At 46.2% G+C, this 21744-nt stretch overlaps 1 protein-coding gene and 1 long non-coding RNA gene across 5 annotated transcripts in view; both read left to right on the top strand.

Moving 5' to 3' along the window:
• Positions 1-19156, top strand: part of LOC123732923 (integumentary mucin C.1) — a 56985-nt gene extending 37829 nt beyond the window's left edge. The window contains exons 8-16 of one of the 3 annotated variants that reach the window (XM_045712240.1): positions 14721-14779; positions 14994-15127; positions 15240-15481; positions 16275-16333; positions 16562-16695; positions 16808-17130; positions 17960-18018; positions 18241-18374; positions 18661-19156. In XM_045712240.1, coding sequence (XP_045568196.1) covers positions 14721-14779; positions 14994-15127; positions 15240-15481; positions 16275-16333; positions 16562-16695; positions 16808-17130; positions 17960-18018; positions 18241-18374; positions 18661-18764 — 1248 coding nt within the window. In that variant the 3' untranslated portion in view covers positions 18765-19156. The remainder of the gene's footprint in view (positions 1-14720; positions 14780-14993; positions 15128-15239; positions 15482-16274; positions 16334-16561; positions 16696-16807; positions 17131-17959; positions 18019-18240; positions 18375-18660) is intronic. The other 2 variants (XM_045712243.1, XM_045712242.1) reach the window with 2 other exon arrangements.
• On the top strand, positions 1262-6046 carry LOC123732924 (uncharacterized). 2 transcript variants are annotated; one of them, XR_006763497.1, is made up of 3 exons: positions 1262-1369; positions 5392-5445; positions 5814-6046. It is a non-coding gene; the product is annotated as an uncharacterized lncRNA (long non-coding RNA). The 2 variants fall into 2 exon arrangements; XR_006763498.1 differs by having other exon boundaries at positions 5808-5994.
• Positions 19157-21744: the final 2588 nt, after the last annotated feature.

Genomic DNA, 21744 nt, shown 5'->3' with positions numbered 1-21744 from the left:
ATTACCACACTGAATCAATGACTTTAATAAGATAATTACCACACTGAATCAATGACTTTAAGATAATTACCACACTGAATCAATGACTTTAATAAGATAATTACCACACTGAATCAATGACTTTAAGATAATTACCACACTGAATCAATGACTTTAAGATCATTACCACACTGAATCAATGACTTTAATAAGATAATTACCACACTGAATCAATGACTTTAAGATAATTACCACACTGAATCAATGACTTTAAGATCATTAACACACTGAATCAATGACTTTAATAAGATAATTACCACACTGAATCAATGACTTTAATAAGATCATTACCACACTGAATCAATTACTTTAAGATCATTACCACACTGAATCAATGACTATAAGATCATTACCACACTGAATCAATGACTATAAGATATCTACCACACTGAATCAATGACTATAAGATCATTACCACACTGAATCAATGACTATAAGATATCTACCACGCAGAATCAATGAGTTTTGAGGCTGGTTAGGATTTACACCTTTAAAGGCCTTCTCTACACCTTCAGAGGATGGGTCGTGCTTCACAAGCTGACAAGAACTGTTGGCTAGTCTGGTAATTACAAGGCTAGAAAGGGGGATAACTTTTGTTGAAGGTGAACTTGTGTGAACTTTTGCACTAGATAGGGCCACCGTTGTTTTGGGTCAAAGTAAACAACCTTTTGGGAATATCCAGTCACGTCTTTGATAGTTTGATAATGATGTTAAAAATAAAAGATACATACTTGATTACTGGTAACCTTAGCAACACTTATTTTTTCTGGGCTCCCAAAGTGCGCGGTGGTTTAGGCACTGCGTCTCAGTGGTTGAGGCGTCACTACAGACACCCTGGTTCGAATCCTGGCTGGATCACAACCGGCCCGTGATTCGGAGACCCATTCGTCCGGGTTTGGCCGGTGTGATGAAAGAAGGGCTTTATCAATAAATGTGATTGATCCCTCACTTTGTTTTGTGTTGTTTGTTTTCAGCTGGGTTTGAACAAACATCATAACACTGAGGGTGGGGTTAAGGTCAGGGTTAAGGTCAGGGTTAAGGTAGTTTAAGAGTCACTTTTTGATTTTGGTTAGTCGTTTTGCAGGTCTTGTAGGTGGATACATTTTTTTGAAAGGCATGATTGACGCTCATGAATGGCAGTGGAAAAACGAGTCCAGCAAGTTAGAAAAAAATTCCAAGTCTCATTTTCCGTCATCGTACAAAACCCCCCCCTCTGCCCAGGAGTTGATCATCTTTAGTTCTCAGAAAGAGAGGTGAAGTTATTGGTGCGTACTTTCTCATCCGAGTAGTCTACAGGTCCTAGCCGACACAACGTCTCTGATATTCTCAGGTAAGAAGCAGCTTCGGTGAATTTGATTGTCATGATTGCTTGTTCAAATTGTATTTATATTTTTCTTCCTATTTCAAGACATTAGTAGTCGTAGACCTAACTATGCAATTGAAATCTCCATCTGTTATTAATGGGATACTATAGGTATAAACCCATAGATGTAGGCTAACTGTTGCCATCTGTTATTAATGGGATGCTATAGGTATAAACCCATAGATGTAGACTAACTGTTGCCATCTGTTATTCATGGGATGCTATAGGTATAAACCCATAGATGTAGGCTAACTGTTGCCATCTGTTATTAATGGGACACAATAGGTATAAACCCATAGATGTAGGCTAACTGTTGCCATCTGTTATTAATGGGATGCTATAGGTATAAACCCATAGATGTAGGCTAACTGTTGCCATCTGTTATTAATGGGATACTATAGGTATAAACCCATAGATGTAGGCTAACTGTTGCCATCTGTTATTAATGGGATACTATAGGTATAAACCCATAGATGTAGGCTAACTGTTGCCATCTGTTATTAATGGGATGCTATAGGTATAAACCCATATGTGTAGGTGATTGCTTGACAGCATATTTTTATAGTGGTGCAGAATTGTTGTTGTAGCTTCACCAGGACCAATCAGATTCACAATTTAGAGAGAGAGAAAGATGGAGAGAGAGAGAGAGAGAGTTGGAGAGAGAGAGAGACAGTTGAGAGAGAGAGAGAGAGAGAGAGAGAGAGAGAGAGAGAGAGAGAGAGAGAGAGAGAGAGAGAGAGAGAGAGAGAGAGAGAGAGAGAGAGAGAGAGAGAGAGAGAGAGAGAGAGAGAGAGAGAGAGAGAGAGAGAGAGAGAGAGAGAGAGAGAGAGAGAGAGAGAGAGAGAGAGATGGAGAGAGAGATGGAGAGAGAGAGAGAGAGAGAGAGAGAGAGAGAGAGAGAGAGAGAGATGAAAGGGAGGTGTGGTCGGCTCAGGAGGGGAGAAAGAAACAGGTTGGACTCACTTCCACTTCACATTGTTAAGATAATTACCACACTGAATCAATGACTTTAAGATCATTACCACACTGAATCAATTACTATAAGATAATTACCACACTGAATCAATGACTTTAATAAGATAATTACCACACTGAATCAATGACTTTAATAAGATAATTACCACACTGAATCAATGACTTTAAGATCATTACCACACTGAATCAATGACTTTAAGATAACTACCACGCAGAATCAATGAGTTTTGAGGCTGGTTAGGATATACACCTTTGGGGGTTTTAGGCTGGGTTTCTTTATATGTACTTTGTGACGTCTGCTGATGTAAAAAGGGCTTTATAAATAAATGTGATTGATCCCTCACTTTGTTTTTTGTTGTTTGTTTTCAGCTGGGTTTGTACTAACATCATAACACTGAGGGTGGGTTTTTTTTTGGTTAAGGTCAGGGTTAAGGTGGTCTAAGAGTCACTTTTTTGATTTTGGTAAGTCGTTTTGCGCGTCTTGTAGATGGGATACATTGTTTTGAAAGGCGTGATTGACGCTCATGAATGGCAGTTGGAAAACGAGTCCAGCAAGTTAGAAAAAATTCCAAATCTCATTTCCCGTCATCGTCTGGTAATTACAAGGCTAGAAAGGGGGATAACTTTTGTTGAAGGAATTGTGTGAACTTTTGCACTAGATAGGGCCACCGTTGTTTTGGGTCAAAGTAAACAACCTTTTGGGAATGTCCAGTCCCGTCTTTGATAGTTTGATAATGTTGTTAAAAATAAAAGATACATACTTGATTACTGGTAACCTTAGCAACACTTTTTTAAATTTATTCTGGGCTCCCGAGTGGCGCGGTGGTTTAGGGCACTGCGTCTCAGTGGTTGAGGCGTCACTACAGACACCCTGGTTCGAATCCAGGCTGGATCACAACCGGCCCGTGAGTGGGAGTCCCACTCGTCCGGGTTTGGCCGGTGGTAGGACGTCATTGTAAATAATATTTTATTCATAACTGACTTGCCTAATTAAATAAAGGTTTCATTAAAATAAACTGTATATAGGGAATAGGGTGCCTAAGCAGTGCACTATACTGTATATAGGGAATAGGGTGCCTAAGTAGTGTACTATACTTGTAGAAGGTTAAATAAATGATCGTAATAATAATGATAATGATAATAATGAGATTAATAATAATTACAATAATAATAATAACGATAATAACAATGATGATATCAATAATGATAATAATGATGTAATAATAATAATGATGATGATAATAATAATAATAATAATGATATTAATAATGATGATAATAATAATAATATTAATAATAATGATAATAATGATAATAATGATGATAATAATAATGATGATAACAATAATGATAATGATGATAACAATAATGATAATAATGATGATGATAATAATAATGATAATGATAACAATCATGATCATCATCATTATTATTAAAATTATTATGATAATGATATTGATAATAATGATAATAATAATGATAATAATAATGATAATGATAATGATAATAATGATAATAATGATAATAATAATGATGATAATAATTATAATGATAATAATAATGATGATGATGATGATAATAATGATAATGATATAATAATGATAATTATAATAATAATGATTACGATAATGATCATGATCATCATCATTATTGTTAATATTATTTTGATAATGATATTGATAATAATTAATAATAATAATTAATCATAATTATAATAATAATAATAATAATAATAATGATAATAATCACGATAATGATAATGATAATAAAAATGATAATAATCATGATAATAATCATGATAATAATAATAATGATGATAATGATGATAATGATAATAAGAATGATAATAACGATGATAATAATAATAATGATGATGATAATGATGAAACGAATTATAATAATAACGATAATGATAATAACAATGATGATATCAATAATAACAATAATACTAATAATTATGTAATAATAATAATGATGATTGTTGATGATGATAATAATAATAATGGTATTAATAATGATGATAATAATAATAATAATAATGACAATAATAATAGTAATGATAATAATAATGATGATAATAATATTAATGATAATAATAATGATGATGATAATAATTAATAATTATGATAATAATAATCATGATAATAATCATGATAATAATAATAATGATAATGATGATGATGGTGATGAATAAATATTAAGAAGAATGATAATAAGAATGATTATAATAATAATGATGATAATAATAATAATGATAATAACGATAATGATAATATTAATAATAGTGATGATAACAATAATAATAATGATAATAATGATGATGATAATAATAATAATAATGATGATAGAAATAATAATAATACTGATAATAATAATGAAGATAATGATAACGATGATAATAATGATAATAATATTAATATTAATAATAGCAATAATAATCATGTTAACAATAATAATAATAATAATAATAATATTGTAATAACAATCATAATAATAACAGCGATAACATTAATAATGACAATAATAATAATAGCGATAATAATAATAATAATGATAACAGTAATAATAATAATGATGATTGATGATGATGATAATAATAATAATGGTATTAATAATGATGATAATAATAATGATAATAGTAATAATAATAATAATGATAACAGTAATAATAATAATAATAAAGATAATGATAATAATGATGATAATAATAATGATAATAGAAATAATAATAATAATAATAATAATACAGTAATCTACAGTGAAAGCAGAGCAGAGGGCTGAAGACATTGGAAGCAGGCTGAAAAGACACCTACTGGTAAACACATAAGGGATACCGTTAATACAACTGGAAGTATTATGGGATTGCTTTTTTGAATATCAATGAACATCATATGATTTTGGAATATTGACTAATCTCTAATTAATGTCGGTCAATGACATCATCCTTCAACAGCTGTTAATGGAAGATCCAATGGGGTTCATTTATGATTGATGTTGTGTGGTTCACCTCTACAGAGACATAAAAGGACATGGATATGAAGCCTCTGATGATTCTCCTCCTGCTAGCAGGTAATACACTGTGTGTGTGTGTGTGTGTGTGTGTGTGTGTGTGTGTGTGTGTGTGTGTGTGTGTGTGTGTGTGTGTGTGTGTGTGTGTGTGTGTGTGTGTGTGTGTGTGTGTGTGTGTGTGTGTGTGTGTGTGCGCGTGTCTGTGTGTGTGTGTGTGTGTGCGCGTGTCTGTGTGTGTGTGTGTGTGTGAGTGTGTGTGTGTGTGTGTGTGTGTGTTTATGTTCCTTAGAGGTTAACCTTTCATTAGGTTAAACACGTTCTATATGTCTTGAGGGGATGCACAGCCTCATTCTACCACTACAGCCAGAAAAAAAGGGTTATGTCCTTATCAGCCTATAGATGTTAATTTCATACCCCTGTAGTTGCAGCAAACTTGCAAGGAATCACCACCACCACTCCTGCAGCAGCTGCTACCACCAACACCCCTGCAGCAGCTGTCACCACCACCACTCCTGCAGCAGCTGTCACCACCACCACTCCTGCAGCAGCTGTCACCACCACCACTCCTGCAGCAGCTGCTACCACCACCACCCCTGCAGCAGCTGTCACCACCACCACTCCTGCAGCAGCTGTCACCACCACCACTCCTGCAGCAGCTGTCACCACCACCACTCCTGCAGCAGCTGTCACCACCACCACTCCTGCAGCAGCTGCTACCACCACCACCCCTGCAGCAGCTGTCACCACCACCACTCTTGCAGCAGCTGTCACCACCACCACTCCTGCAGCAGTTGTCACCACCACCACTCCTGCAGCAGCTGTCACCACCACCACTCCTGCAGCAGCTGTCACCACCACCACTCCTGCAGCAGCTGTTACAACCACCACTTCTGCAGCAGCTGTCACCACCACCACCCCTGCAGCAGCAGTCACCACCACCACTCCTGCAGCTGCTGTCACCACCACCACTCCTGCAGCAGCTGTCACCACCACCATTCCTGCAGCAGCTGTCACCACCACCACTCCTGCAGCAGCTGTTACCACCACCACTCCTACAGCAGCCGTCACCACCACCACTCCTGCAGCAGCTGTCACCACCACCACTCCTGCAGCAGCTGTCACCACCACAACTCCTGCAGCAGCCGTCACCACCACCACTCCTGCAGCAACTATCACCACCACTACTCCTGCAGCAGCAGTCACCACCACCACTCCTGCAGCAGCTGTCACAACCACCACTCCTGCAGCAGCTGTCACAACCACCACTCCTGCAGCAGCTGTCACCACCACCACTCCTGCAGCAGCTGTTACCACCACAACTCCTGCAGCAGCTGTTATCACCACCATTCCTGCAGCAGCTGTCACCACCACCACTCCTGCAGCAGCTGTCACCACCACCACTCCTGCAGCAGCTGTTACCACCACAACTCCTACAGCAGCTGTTACCACCACCACTCCTGCAGCAGCTGTCACAACCACCACTCCTGCAGCAGCTGTCACAACCACCACTCCTGCAGCAGCTATCACCACCACTACTCCTGCAGCAGCAGTCACCACCACCACTCCTGCAGCAGCTGTCACAACCACCACTCCTGCAGCAGCTGTCACAACCACCACTCCTGCAGCAGCTGTCACCACCACCACTCCTGCAGCAGCTGTTACCACCACAACTCCTGCAGCAGCTGTTATCACCACCATTCCTGCAGCAGCTGTCACCACCACCACTCCTGCAGCAGCTGTCACCACCACCACTCCTGCAGCAGCTGTTACCACCACAACTCCTACAGCAGCTGTTACCACCACCACTCCTGCAGCAGCTGTCACAACCACCACTCCTGCAGCAGCTGTCACAACCACCACTCCTGCAGCAGCTGTTACCACCACAACTCCTGCAGCAGCTGTTACCACCACCACTCCTGCAGCAGCTGTCACCACCACCACTCCTGCAGCAGCTGTCACCACCACCACTCCTGCAGCAGCTGTCACCACCATCACTCCTGCAGCAGCTGTTACCACCATCACTCCTGCAGCAGCTGTCACCACCACCACTCCTGCAGCAGCTGTCACCACCACCACTCCTGTAGCAGCTGTCACCACCTCCTCTCCTGCATCAGCTGTTACCACCACTCCTGCAGCAGCTGTCACCACCACCACTCCTGCAGCAGCTGTCACCACCACTACTTCTGCAGCAGCTGTCACCACCACCACTCCTGCAGCAGCTGTTACCACCACCACTCCTGTTGCAGCTGTTACCACCACAACTACTGCAGCAGCTGTCACCACCACCACTCCTGCAGCAGCTGTCACCACCACCACTCCTGCAGCAGCTGTCACCACAACTCCTGCAGCAGCTGTCACCACCACCACTCCTGCAGCAGCTGTCACCACCACTACTCCTGCAGCAGCCGTCTCCACCACCAATCCTGCAGCAGCTGTCACCACCACTACTCCTGCAGCAGCCGTCACCACCACCACTCCTGCAGCAGCTGTCACCACCACCACTCCTGCAGCAGCTGTCACCACCACCACTCCTGCAGCAGCTGTCACAACCACCACTCCTGCAGCAGCTGTCACAACCACCACTCCTGCAGCAGCTGTCACAACCACCACTCCTGCAGCAGCTGTCACCACCACCACTCCTGCAGCAGCTGTCACCACCACCATCCCTGCAGCAGCTGTTACCACCACAACTCCTGCAGCAGCTGTTACCACCACCACTCCTGCAGCAGCTGTCACCACCACCACTCCTGCAGCAGCTGTCACAACCACCACTCCTGCAGCAGCTGGCACAACCACCACTCCTGCAGCAGCTGTCACCACCACCACTCCTGCAGCAGCTGTTACCACCACAACTCCTGCAGCAGCTGTTACCACCACCACTCCTGCAGCAGCTGTCACCACCACCACTCCTGCAGCAGCTGTCACCACCACCACTCCTGCAGCAGCTGTTACCACAACCACTCCTGCAGCAGGTGTTACCACCACCATTCCTGCAGCAGCTGTCACCACCACCACTCCTGCAGCAGCTGTCACCACCACCACTCCTGTAGCAGCTGTCACCACCACCACTCCTGCAGCAGCTGTTACCACCACCACTCCTGCAGCAGCTGTCACCACCACCACTCCTGCAGCAGCTGTCACCACCACCACTCCTGCAGCAGCTGTTACCACCACATCTCCTGCAGCAGCTGTTACCACCATCACTCCTGCAGCAGCTGTCACCACCACTACTCCTGCAGCAGCTGTTACCACCACCACTCCTGCAGCAGCTGTCACCACCACCACTCCTGCAGCAGCTGTTACCACCACCACTCCTGCAGCAGCTGTCACCACCACACCTGCAGCAGCTGTCACCACCACTACTCCTGCAGCAGCTGTCACCACCACTACTCCTGCAGCAGCTGTCACCACCACCACTCCTGCAGCAGCTGTCACCACCACCACTCCTGCAGCAGCTGTCACCACCACTACTCCTGCAGCAGCTGTCACCACCACTACTCCTGCAGCAGCTGTCACCACCACCACTCCTGCAGCAGCTGTCACCACCACTACTCCTGCAGCAGCTGTCACCACCACCACTCCTGCAGCAACTGTCACCACCACCACTCCTGCAGCAGCTGTCACCACCACCACTCCTGCAGCAGCTGTTACCACCACCACTCCTGCAACAGCTGTTATCACCACCACTCCTGCAGCAGCTGTCACCACCACCACTCCTGCAGCAGCTGTCACCACCACCACTCCTGCAGCAGCTGTTACCACCACAACTCCTGCAGCAGCTGTTACCACCACCACTCCTGCAGCAGCTGTCACAACCACCACTCCTGCAGCAGCTGTCACAACCACCACTCCTGCAGCAGCTGTCAACACCACCACTCCTGCAGCAGCTGTTACCACCACAACTCCTGCAGAAGCTGTTACCACCACCACTCCTGCAGCAGCTGTTACCACCACAACTCCTGCAGCAGCTGTTACCACCACCACTCCTGCAGCAGCTGTCACCACCACCACTCCTGCAGCAGCTGTCACCACCACCACTCCTGCAGCAGCTGTTACCACAACCACTCCTGCAGCAGGTGTTACCACCACCATTCCTGCAGCAGCTGTCACCACCACCACTCCTGCAGCAGCTGTCACCACCACCACTCCTGTAGCAGCTGTCACCACCACCACTCCTGCAGCAGCTGTTACCACCACCACTCCTGCAGCAGCTGTCACCACCACCACTCCTGCAGCAGCTGTCACCACCACCACTCCTGCAGCAGCTGTTACCACCACATCTCCTGCAGCAGCTGTTACCACCATCACTCCTGCAGCAGCTGTCACCACCACTACTCCTGCAGCAGCTGTTACCACCACCACTCCTGCAGCAGCTGTCACCACCACCACTCCTGCAGCAGCTGTTACCACCACCACTCCTGCAGCAGCTGTCACCACCACACCTGCAGCAGCTGTCACCACCACTACTCCTGCAGCAGCTGTCACCACCACTACTCCTGCAGCAGCTGTCACCACCACCACTCCTGCAGCAGCTGTCACCACCACCACTCCTGCAGCAGCTGTCACCACCACTACTCCTGCAGCAGCTGTCACCACCACTACTCCTGCAGCAGCTGTCACCACCACCACTCCTGCAGCAGCTGTCACCACCACTACTCCTGCAGCAGCTGTCACCACCACCACTCCTGCAGCAACTGTCACCACCACCACTCCTGCAGCAGCTGTCACCACCACCACTCCTGCAGCAGCTGTTACCACCACCACTCCTGCAGCAGCTGTTATCACCACCACTCCTGCAGCAGCTGTCACCACCACCACTCCTGCAGCAGCTGTCACCACCACCACTCCTGCAGCAGCTGTTACCACCACAACTCCTGCAGCAGCTGTTACCACCACCACTCCTGCAGCAGCTGTCACAACCACCACTCCTGCAGCAGCTGTCACAACCACCACTCCTGCAGCAGCTGTCAACACCACCACTCCTGCAGCAGCTGTTACCACCACAACTCCTGCAGCAGCTGTTACCACCACCACTCCTGCAGCAGCTGTCACCACCACCACTCCTGCAGCAGCTGTCACCACCACCACTCCTGCAGCAGCTGTTACCACCACCACTCCTGCAGCAGCTGTCACCACCACCACTCCTGCAGCAGCTGTTACCACCACCATTCCTGTTGCAGCTATTACCACCACAACTCCTGCAGCAGCTGTCACCACCACCACTCATGCAGCAGCTGTTACCACCACCACTCCTGCAGCAGCTGTTACCACCACCACTCCTGCTGCAGCTGTCACCACCACCACTCCTTCAGCAGCTGTCACCACCACCAATCCTGCAGCAGCTGTCACCACAACTCCTGCAGCAGCTGTCACCACCACCACTCCTGCAGCAGCTGTCACCACCACTACTCCTGCAGCAGCTGTTACCACCACCACTCCTGCAGCAGCTGTCACCACCACCAGTCCTGCAGCAGCTGTTACCACCACCAGTCCTGCAGCAGCTGTTACCACCACCACTCCTGCAGCAGCTGTTACCACCACCACTCCTGCAGCAGCTGTCACCACCACCACTCCTGCAGCAGCTGTCACCACAACTCCTGCAGCAGCTGTCATCACCACCACTCCTGCAGCAGCTGTCACCACCACTACTCCTGCAGCAGCTGTTACCACCACCACTCCTGCAGCAGCTGTTACCACCACCACTCCTGTAGCAGCTCTCACCACCACCACTCCTGCAGCAGCTGTTTCCACCACCACTCCTGCAGCAGCTGTTACCACCACCACTCCTGCAGAAGCTGTTACCACCACCACTCCTGCAGCAGCTGTTACCACCACCACTCCTGCAGCAGCTGTTACCACCATCACTCCTGCAGCAGCTGTCACCACCACTACTCCTGCAGCAGCTGTTACCACCACTACTCCTGCAGCAGCTGTTACCACCACCACTCCTGCAGCAGCTGTCACCACCGCACCTGCAGCAGCTGTCACCACCACACCTGCAGCAGCTGTCACCACCACTACTCCTGCAGCAGCTGTCACCACCACCACTCCTGCAGCAGCTGTCACCACCACCTCTCCTGCAGCAGCTGTCACCACCACTACTCCTGCAGCAGCGGTCACCACCACTACTCCTGCAGCAGCTGTTACCACCACCACTCCTGCAGCAGCTGTTACCACCACCACTCCTGTAGCAGCTCTCACCACCACCACTCCTGCAGCAGCTGTTTCCACCACCACTCCTGCAGCAGCTGTTACCACCACCACTCCTGCAGAAGCTGTTACCACCACCACTCCTGCAGCAGCTGTTACCACCACCACTCCTGCAGCAGCTGTTACCACCATCACTCCTGCAGCAGCTGTCACCACCACTACTCCTGCAGCAGCTGTTACCACCACTACTCCTGCAGCAGCTGTTACCACCACCACTCCTGCAGCAGCTGTCACCACCGCACCTGCAGCAGCTGTCACCACCACACCTGCAGCAGCTGTCACCACCACTACTCCTGCAGCAGCTGTCACCACCACCACTCCTGCAGCAGCTGTCACCACCACCTCTCCTGCAGCAGCTGTCACCACCACTACTCCTGCAGCAGCGGTCACCACCACTACTCCTGCAGCAGCTGTCACCACCACCACTCCTGCAGCAGCTGTCACCACCACTACTCCTGCAGCAGCTGTCACCACCACCACTCCTGCAGCAGCTGTCACCACCACCACTCCTGCAGCAGCAGTTACCACCACCACTCCTGCAGCAGCTGTTACCACCACCACTCCTGCAGCAGCTGTTACCACCACCACTCCTGCTGCAGCTGTCACCACCACAACACCTGCAGCAGCTGTCACCACAACTCCTGCAGCAGCTGTCACCACCACCACTCCTGCAGCAGCTGTCACCACCACTACTCCTGCAGCAGCTGTTACCACCACCACTCCTGCAGCAGCTGTTACCACCACCACTCCTGTAGCAGCTGTCACCACCACCACTCCTGCAGCAGCTGTTTCCACCACCACTCCTGCAGCAGCTGTTACCACCACCACTCCTGCAGCAGCTGTTACCACCAAAACTCCTGCAGCAGCTGTCACCACCACTACTCCTGCAGCAGCTGTCACCACCACCACTCCTGCAGCAGCTGTCACCACCACTACTCCTGCAGCAGCTGTCACCACCACCACTCCTGCAGCAGCTGTCACCATCACCACTCCTGCAGCAGCAGTTACCACCACCACTCCTGCAGCAGCTGTTACCACCACCACTCCTGCAGCAGCTGTTACCACCACTACTCCTGCAGCAGCTGTCACCACCACCACTCCTGCAGCAGCTGTCACCACCACTACTCCTGCAGCAGCTGTTACCACCACCACTCCTGCTGCAGCTGTCACCACCACAACTCCTGCTGCAGCTGTCACCACAACTCCTGCAGCAGCTGTCACCACCACCACTCCTACAGCAGCTGTCACCAACACTACTCCTGCAGCAGCTGTCACCACCACTACTCCTGCAGCAGCTGTTACCACCACCACTCCTGCAGCAGCTGTTACCACCACCACTCCTGTAGCAGCTGTCACCACCACCACTCCTGCAGCAGCTGTTTCCACCACCACTCCTGCAGCAGCTGTTACCACCACCACTCCTGCAGCAGCTGTTACCACCACCACTCCTGCAGCAGCTGTCACCACCACTACTCCTGCAGCAGCTGTCACCACCACCACTCCTGCAGCAGCTGTCACCACCACTACTCCTGCAGCAGCTGTCACCACCACCACTCCTGCAGCAGCTGTCACCACCACCACTCCTGCAGCAGCAGTTACCACCACCACTCCTGCAGCAGCTGTTACCACCACCACTCCTGCAGCAGCTGTTACCACCACCACTCCTGTAGCAGCTGTCACCACCACCACTCCTGCAGCAGCTGTTTCCACCACCACTCCTGCAGCAGCTGTTACCACCACCACTCCTGCAGCAGCTGTTACCACCACCACTCCTGCTGCAGCTGTCACCACCACAACTCCTGCAGCAGCTGTCACCACAACTCCTGCAGCAGCTGTCACCACCACCACTCCTGCAGCAGCTGTCACCACCACTACTCCTGCAGCAGCTGTTACCACCATCACTCCTGCAGCAGCTGTTACCACCACCACTCCTGTAGCAGCTGTCACCACCACCACTCCTGCAGCAGCTGTTTCCACCACCACTCCTGCAGCAGCTGTTACCACCACCACTCCTGCAGCAGCTGTCACCACCACCACCACTCCTGCAGCAGCTGTAACCACCACCACTCCTGCAGCAGCTGTCACCACCACTACTCCTGCAGCAGCTGTCACCACCACCACTCCTGCAGCAGCTGTCACCACCACCACTCCTGCAGCAGCTGTTACCACCATCACTCCTGCAGCAGCTGTCACCACCACCACTCCTGCAGCAGCTGTCACAACCACTACTCCTGCAGCAGCTGTCACAACCACCACTCCTGCAGCAGCTGTTACCACCACCACCACCACTCCTGCTGTCGCATCAACTGACCCTCCATCTTCTAGTGAAGGAACCCTGGGTCTTCAGTTCAGTCTCAACCAGACGTTCAACTCAAATCTTTCCAACCCGTCCTCTTCAGAGTTCAAGACTCTGGCTTTCAAAGTGCAATCTGAAGTAAGTATCAGGGCATTTCCATGCCAGCGTAGGTAGGAAATTATTTCTGGTAGCTCAGATTGATCTGGAAATTCTCAGACTGAAACTTAATTGGGAGGAAGGCTGTTTGACACATGTTTTATTTTTGTATGACAAACCGTTTTTGGGGGGAAATCGTAGGGCAGCGCTCTAAGGCACTGCATCTCAGTGCTAGAGGCGTCACTACAGACCCTGGTTCGATTCCAGGCTGTATCACAGTGGTCTAAGGCACTGCATCTCAGTGCTAGAGGCGTCACTACAGACGCTGGTTCGATTCCAGGCTGTATCACAACCGGCCCTGATTGGGAGTCCCATAGGGCGGTGCACAATTGTCCCAGTGTCGTCCTGGTTAGGGTTTGGTTGGGGGGGGTAGGCCATCAATGTAAATAAGAATTTGTTCTTAACTGACTTACCTAGTTAAATAAAGGTTCAATACATAAATGTAAGTGTCCCTTTTAGACTTGTACAATCCTCCTGTAAACCCCTTATCATCAGTGAGCCTGTACATGCCTCCTGTAAACCCCTATCATCAGTGAGCCTGTACATGCCATGTCGTAAAAAGGGTACTATTGAGAGGTCTATTTACTATGAAAGAATTAAACCAAAGCTTCTGTTAATGCCGTCAAGGGCCCTGTTTTCATTGAACCTTTGATCATCCTATCTTTCAACGCAGGTGAACAAGGCTTATGCTGGGACCCCAGGCTTCAATCGTTCTATTGTCAACTCATTCAGGTAAGTGTATGAATTCTCATTACTGATTGACTAGGTTTCTGTTCTACCTTGTGTTATTTGTACTACTACATTGATATTGATTACTGCATTGTTGGGTTTAAAGCTTGCTAGAAAAGGCATTTCAATGCACTTGGGCACATGACATTAAAACTTGGACGATTCTGGTGATGATGATTTCTGAAGGTTGTCCATTTTCTCTCCTTCTCCTGAGTAGCAGTGGATCTGTAGTTACTGACATGACCCTCGTGTTCGACAAGCAGACTTCGGTTCCCAGCTCAAGCAACGCACAGACAATTCTCACCAACAGTTCCACCTCCCTGAACATTCTACCAGGCAGCATCAGGGTTGGTAAGTATTCATCTCCAGAGGCGGACTGGCCATCTGGCATTTTGGGCAAATGACCAGATGGGCTGGTCCATTTTCATTCCAGTGGCCCTGTTTAATGTGTTTTTTTTTGCAGATGTTGCCACAACCACTCCTGCAGCAGCTGTTACCACCACCACTCCTGCAGCAGCTGTCACAACCACCACTCCTGCAGCAGCTGTCACCACCACCACTCCTGCTGTCGCATCAACTGACCCTCCATCTTCTAGTGAAGGAACCCTGGGTCTTCGGTTCAGTCTCCACCAGCCATTCAACTCAAATCTTTCCAACCGGTCATCTTCAGAGTTCAAGACTCTGTCTGCCAACGTGGTCACTAACGTAAGTATCAGGGCATTTCCATGCCAGCGTAGGTGGAAAACATTTCTGGTAGCTCAGATTGTTCTGGCAATTCTCACACAGAAACCTCCTTGGGAGGAAGGCTGTTTGACACTTGTTTTACTTTTTACGACAATCCATTTTTGGGACAATCATAGGGCAGCGGTCTAAGGCACTGCATCTCAGTGCTAGAGGCGTCACTACAGACCCTGGTTCGATTCCGGGCTGTATCACAGCGGTCTAAGGCACTGCATCTCAGTGCTAGAGGCGCCACTACAGACCCTGGTTCGATTCCAGTCTATATCACAGCGGTCTAAGGCACTGCATCTCAATGCTAGAGGAGTCACTACAGACCCTGGTTCGATTCCAGGCTGTATCGTAACCGGCCCTGATTGGGAGTCCCATAGGGCGGTGCACAATTGGCCCAGCGTCGTCCTGGTTAGGGTTTGGTTGGGGGGTAGGCCATCAATGTAAATAAGAGTTTGTTCTTAAAACTGACTTGCCTAGTTAAATAAAGGTTACATTCATAAATGTAAGTGTCCCTTTTAGACTTGTACAATCCTCCTGTAAAACCCTATCATCAGTGAGCCTGTACAAGCCTCCTGTAAACCCCTATCATCAGTGAGCCGTACATGCCTCCTGTAAACCCCTATCATCAGTGAGCCGTACATGCCAAGTCAAAAAGGATACTATTGAGAGGTCTATTTACTATGAAAGAATTAAACCAAAGCTTCTGTTAATGCCGTCAAGGGCCCTGTTTTCATTGAACCTTTGATCATCCTATCTTTCAACGCAGGTGAACAAGGTTTATGCTGGGACCCCAGGCTTCAATCGTTCTATTGTCAACTCATTCAGGTAAGTGTATGAATTCTCATTACTGATTGACTAGGTTTCTGTTCTACCTTATGTTATTTGTACTACTACATTGATATTGATTACTGCATTGTTGGGTTTAATGCTTGCAAGAAAAGCCATTTCACTGCACTTGGGCACATGACATTAAAACTTGAAAACTTTGACGATTCTGGTGATGATGATGATGATTTCTGAGGGTTGTCCATTTTCTCTCCTTCTCCTGAGTAGGAATGGATCTGTAGTTACCGACATGACCCTCGTGTTCGACAAGCAGTCTTCGGTTCCCAGCTCAAGCAGCGCACAGACAATTCTCACCAACAGTTCCACCTCCCTGAACATTCTACCAGGCAGCATCAGGGTTGGTAAGTATTCATCTCCAGGGGCGGACTGGCCATCTGGCATTTTGGGCAAATGACCAGATGGGCTGGTCCATTTTCATTCCAGTGGCCCTGTTTAATGTGTTTTTTTTTGCAGATGTTGCCACAACCACTCCTGCAGCAGCTGTTACCACCACCACTCCTGCAGCAGCTGTTACCACCACCACTCCTGCAGCAGCTGTCACCACCACCACTCCTGCAGCAGCTGTCACAACCACCACTCCTGCAGCAGCTGTCACAACCACCACTCCTGCAGCAGCTGTTACCACCACCACTCCTGCTGTCGCATCAACTGACCCTCCATCTTCTAGTGAAGGAATCCTGAGTCTTCGGTTCAGTCTCAACCAGACGTTCAACTCAGATCTTTCCAACCCGTCCTCTTCAGCATTCAAGACTCTGTCTACCAACGTGGTCACTAACGTAAGTATCAGGGCAATTCCACGCCAGCGTTGGTGGAAAACATTTCTGGTAGCTCAGATTGTTCTGGCAATTCTCACACAGAAACTTCATTGGGAGGAAGGCTGTTTGACACTTGTTTTACTTTTTACGACAATCCATTTTTGGGACAATCATAGGGCAGCGGTCTAAGGCACTGCATCTCAGTGCTAGAGGCGTCACTACAGACCCTGGTTCGATTCCGGGCTGTATCACAGCGGTCTAAGGCACTGCATCTCAGTGCTAGAGGCGCCACTACAGACCCTGGTTCGATTCCAGTCTATATCACAGCGGTCTAAGGCACTGCATCTCAGTGCTAGAGGCGTCACTACAGACGCTGGTTCGATTCCAGGCTGTATCGTAACCGGCCCTGATTGGGAGTCCCATAGGGCGGTGCACAATTGGCCCAGCGTCGTCCTGGTTAGGGTTTGGTTGGGGGGTAGGCCGTCAATGTAAATAAGAGTTTGTTCTTAACTGACTTGCCTAGTTAAATAAAGGTTACATACATAAATGTAAGTGTCCCTTTTAGACTTGTACAATCCTCCTGTAAACCCCTATCATCAGTGAGCCTGTACATGCCTCCTGTAAACCCCTATCATCAGTGAGCCGTACATGCCTCCTGTAAACCCCCTATCATCAGTGAGCCGTATATGCCTCCTGTAAAACCCTATCATCAGTGAGCCGTACATGCCAAGTCAAAAAGGATACTATTGAGAGGTCTATTTACTATGAAAGAATTAAACCAAAGCTTCTGTTAATGCCGTCAAGGGCCCTGTTTTCATTGAACCTTTGATCATCCTATCTTTCAACGCAGGTGAACACGGTTTTTGCTGGGACGGCAGGCTTCCGTCGTTCCATTGTCAACTCATTCAGGTAAGTGTATGAATTCTCATTACTGATTGACTAGGTTTCTGTTCTACCTTGTGTTATTTGTACTACTACATTGATATTGATTACTGCATTGTTGGGTTTAATGCTTGCAAGAAAAGGCATTTCACTGCACTTGGTCACATGACATTAAAACTTGAAAACTTTGACGATTCTGGTGATGATGATTTCTGAGGGTTGTCCATTTTCTCTCCTTCTCCTGAGTAGGAGTGGATCTGTAGTTACCGACATGACCCTCGTGTTCGACAAGCAGTCTTCGGTTCCCAGCTCAAGCAGCGCACAGACAATTCTCACCAACAGTTCCACCTCCCTGAACATTCTACCAGGCAGTATCAGTGTTGGTAAGTATTCATCTCCAGGGGCGGACTGGCCATCTGGCATTTTGGGCAAATGATCATGTTTTTTTCGGGGGGGGGGGAAAAATTATAATTATCTGGCTAATAATTTGGGGGAAAATGAGCCAATATGTTAAAAATGCCAGGGCCAATTTCTGGTCCCAGTCCGCCCCTGTTTCACTGTCACCATACACATCTATAAGAGCAAAGTCAACATTTGAACAGAAACATGAAAAGACAATCCACTTTTGTAATTTACTGAACAATTTCTCTGTTTTTCCTACTTTTTCAGGGTCATCAACCACATCAGGAAGTGCTCCCCGACCCACTGCCTTCACTCTGGCTGCCTTGCCTCTCAGTTTGGCTCTGTTAATGGTACAGCTGTTGGCTAGCTAATAGCCTGGGGCATAGCTGCTGTGGCTCTGCTAGCTGCTAGGCTAGCTAATAGCCTGGGGCATAGCTGCTGTGGCTCTGCTAGCTGCTGGCTAACCAATAGCCTGGGACATAGCTGCTCTGGCATTGGTTTAACCAATCAATGGTTTCCCAGCTCTCATAGATACAGCCTTAAAGCTAGAATCCTTAGTTGCTACACCCATTTTTTGACCAATAAATTAATTATATCTACCCATTGATTCTAGAAGAATGTAACATATGAATGCCTCATGAGTTTAGCTCAACTGTCGTACCCCATCAGAACCCAAAATATAAGCTTGTTTTACTCCAATGTTTCTAAACAATGCAAACAAACACTGTATAGCTTTAAAACATTATTAAAACTATAATTCTGATATCATGTATGGTCAGTCCTTGCAACCATAGCTCTGTCTATGAATTTGAGAGTGGTCACATTCGTATTACCAAAAACAGAGAGCAGGTGTGAATGTGTTATTGTTTCAGTTAAGGATTCTAGCTTTAAGATGAATTACCTGCTTAAGCATGAGAGTACATAACACATTTTCACCATGTTATTTGGCAAAATTAGATATGTACATTACCCTACATTCATACACAAACAAAAACAAAACTAAATGTACTTTTTTATGTCATGTATGATATTTGTGAAATACTTTAAGAATTCTTATAGTTTTTGTTCATTAATATTATTATTATATTATTAACAAATGGATATTATTATTATTATTATATTATTAATAAAGGGATATTTTGTTTGTTTTTTACAGATTTTTTTTTTACACACCAATACTAACATGTGACAAGTTTAAATGCATATACCTTGGGCTAGATTCCATCTGTTCTACTGCTAAATGACGTCCGAATAGCCGGTTGTTTTGACGGTGTCGTAGGTGGAACTGCATTAGAGCTGTCAATTTGGGGTGAGGCGGCAGGTAGCCTAGTGGTTAGAGCATTGGACTAGTTAACCGAAAGGTTGCTAGATTGAATCCCCGAGCTGACAAGGTAAAACTCTGTCGTTCTGCCGCTGAACAAGGCAGTTAACCCCACTGTTCCTAGACCGTCATTGAAAAATTGAATTTGTTCTTAACTGACTTGCCTAGTTAAATAAAAAATCCACAATCTGTTCCTGGGAATATACCTAAAGCGGACATTGGCTGCACGAAGAAGCATTAACAGAAATCCCATGTAGCCTTGTTGGAACACTGGAATGTGAGATGTAATCAACACCTCGATTAGGTTGATAATGATAATCATTATAATGATTTTACAAAATTGAGCGTCAATATTTTCTATATAACCTACACAATTTCCTCATTGTGAACTTGTAACGCAAGTAGGGACGGTGTACTTTTCGTGACAAGAGCTGCTGCTTACCGATTTGACAGCTGATTTGGATCAGTTACACCTCCGACATGTTATTTATTTATTAATGTTATATTTATTTAACCAGGTAGGCTAGTTGAGAACAAGTTGCCAAACACTAGCTGTCGGCTATCGCTGGTAAACAGCTGATTGGATGGAAACTAAGCCCGTATCTTTCAAGTTTCAAGTTATTATTATTATAATTAATATTATTATTAATTTTATTATTATTATTATAGTTATTATTATTATTATTACTATTATTTCAAATTACTATTATTATTATTATAATTATTATTATTATTAGTATTATTATTATTACTATTATTTCAAGTTACTATTATTTAACACTTATAGGTTCTCACAGACATCAATTCATGATGTATTCACACTTGCACACTATTTATCCTTCAAATTTTTATACTGAAAATAACTAAAAGAAACAACAACTTTCCTATTGTACAATTTTTTAATTTTTTAATTTTTAAATGTTTTATTTGATCATAGTTCCCTCTTTAATTATTAACTATATTTAAATTTAAATTCACCAGGACCGGGATGATATTTACTTTGAGTTATTTTGGGCATATCACTGAAAATGTGGACCACTACAATGTTTTAAAACTGTTGTAGAGCCTCACCTGGTTTGTACTTGTCTTGTTATTAATAAATCTAATATATTACATAACACTCAAGAATATAGATATGACATTTCTTTCATTAGTGTTGGAATATAATGACATGTCAAAATCATTCTAGGGGTAAATCTCAATAGTTTGGTCTAATATCCTTCTAGGGGTGCATCTCAATAGTGTAGTCTAATATCCTTCTAGGGGTAGATCTCAATAGTGTGGTCTAATATCCTTCTAGGGGTGCATCTCAATAGTGTAGTCTAATATCCTTCAAGGGGTACATCTCAATAGTTTGGTTTAATATCCTTCTAGGGGTGCATCTCAATAGTGTGGTCTAATATCCTTCTAGGGGTGCATCTCAATAGTGTGGTCTAATATCCTTCTAGGGGTACATCTCAATAGTGTAGTCTAATATCCTTCTAGGGGTACATCTCAATAAGTTGGTCTAACATCCTTATAGGGGTATCAAATTCAAATCAAACGTATTTATAAAGCCCTTCTTACATCAGCTGATATCTCAAAGTGCTGTACAGAAACCCAGCCTAAAACCCCAAACAGCAAGCAATGCAGGTGTAGAAGCACGGTGGCTAGGAAAAACTCCATAGAAAGGCCAAAACCTAGGAAGAAACCTAGAGAGGAACCAGGCTATGAGGGGTGGCCAGTCCTCTTCTGGTTGTGCCGGGTGGAGGTTATAACAGAACATGGCCAAGATGTTCAAATGTTCATAAATGACCAGCATGGTCAAATAATAATGATCATAGTAGTTGTCAAGGGTGCAACAAGTCAGCAACTCAAGAGTAAGTGTCAGTTGGCTTTTTCATAGCCAATGTTTGAGAGTATCTCTACCGCTCCTGCTGTCTCTAGAGAGTTGAAAACAGCAGGTTTGGGACAGGTTGCACGTCCGGTGAACAGGTCAGGGTTCCAGCAGGTCTGGGACAGCAGGTCTGGGACAGGTAGCACGTCCGGTG

The sequence above is a fragment of the Salmo salar genome, unplaced genomic scaffold, assembly GCF_905237065.1.
Source record: "Salmo salar unplaced genomic scaffold, Ssal_v3.1, whole genome shotgun sequence".
In the NCBI taxonomy this organism is placed as follows: domain Eukaryota; kingdom Metazoa; phylum Chordata; class Actinopteri; order Salmoniformes; family Salmonidae; genus Salmo; species Salmo salar.
This window is presented reverse-complemented; position numbering and strand designations above follow the sequence as displayed.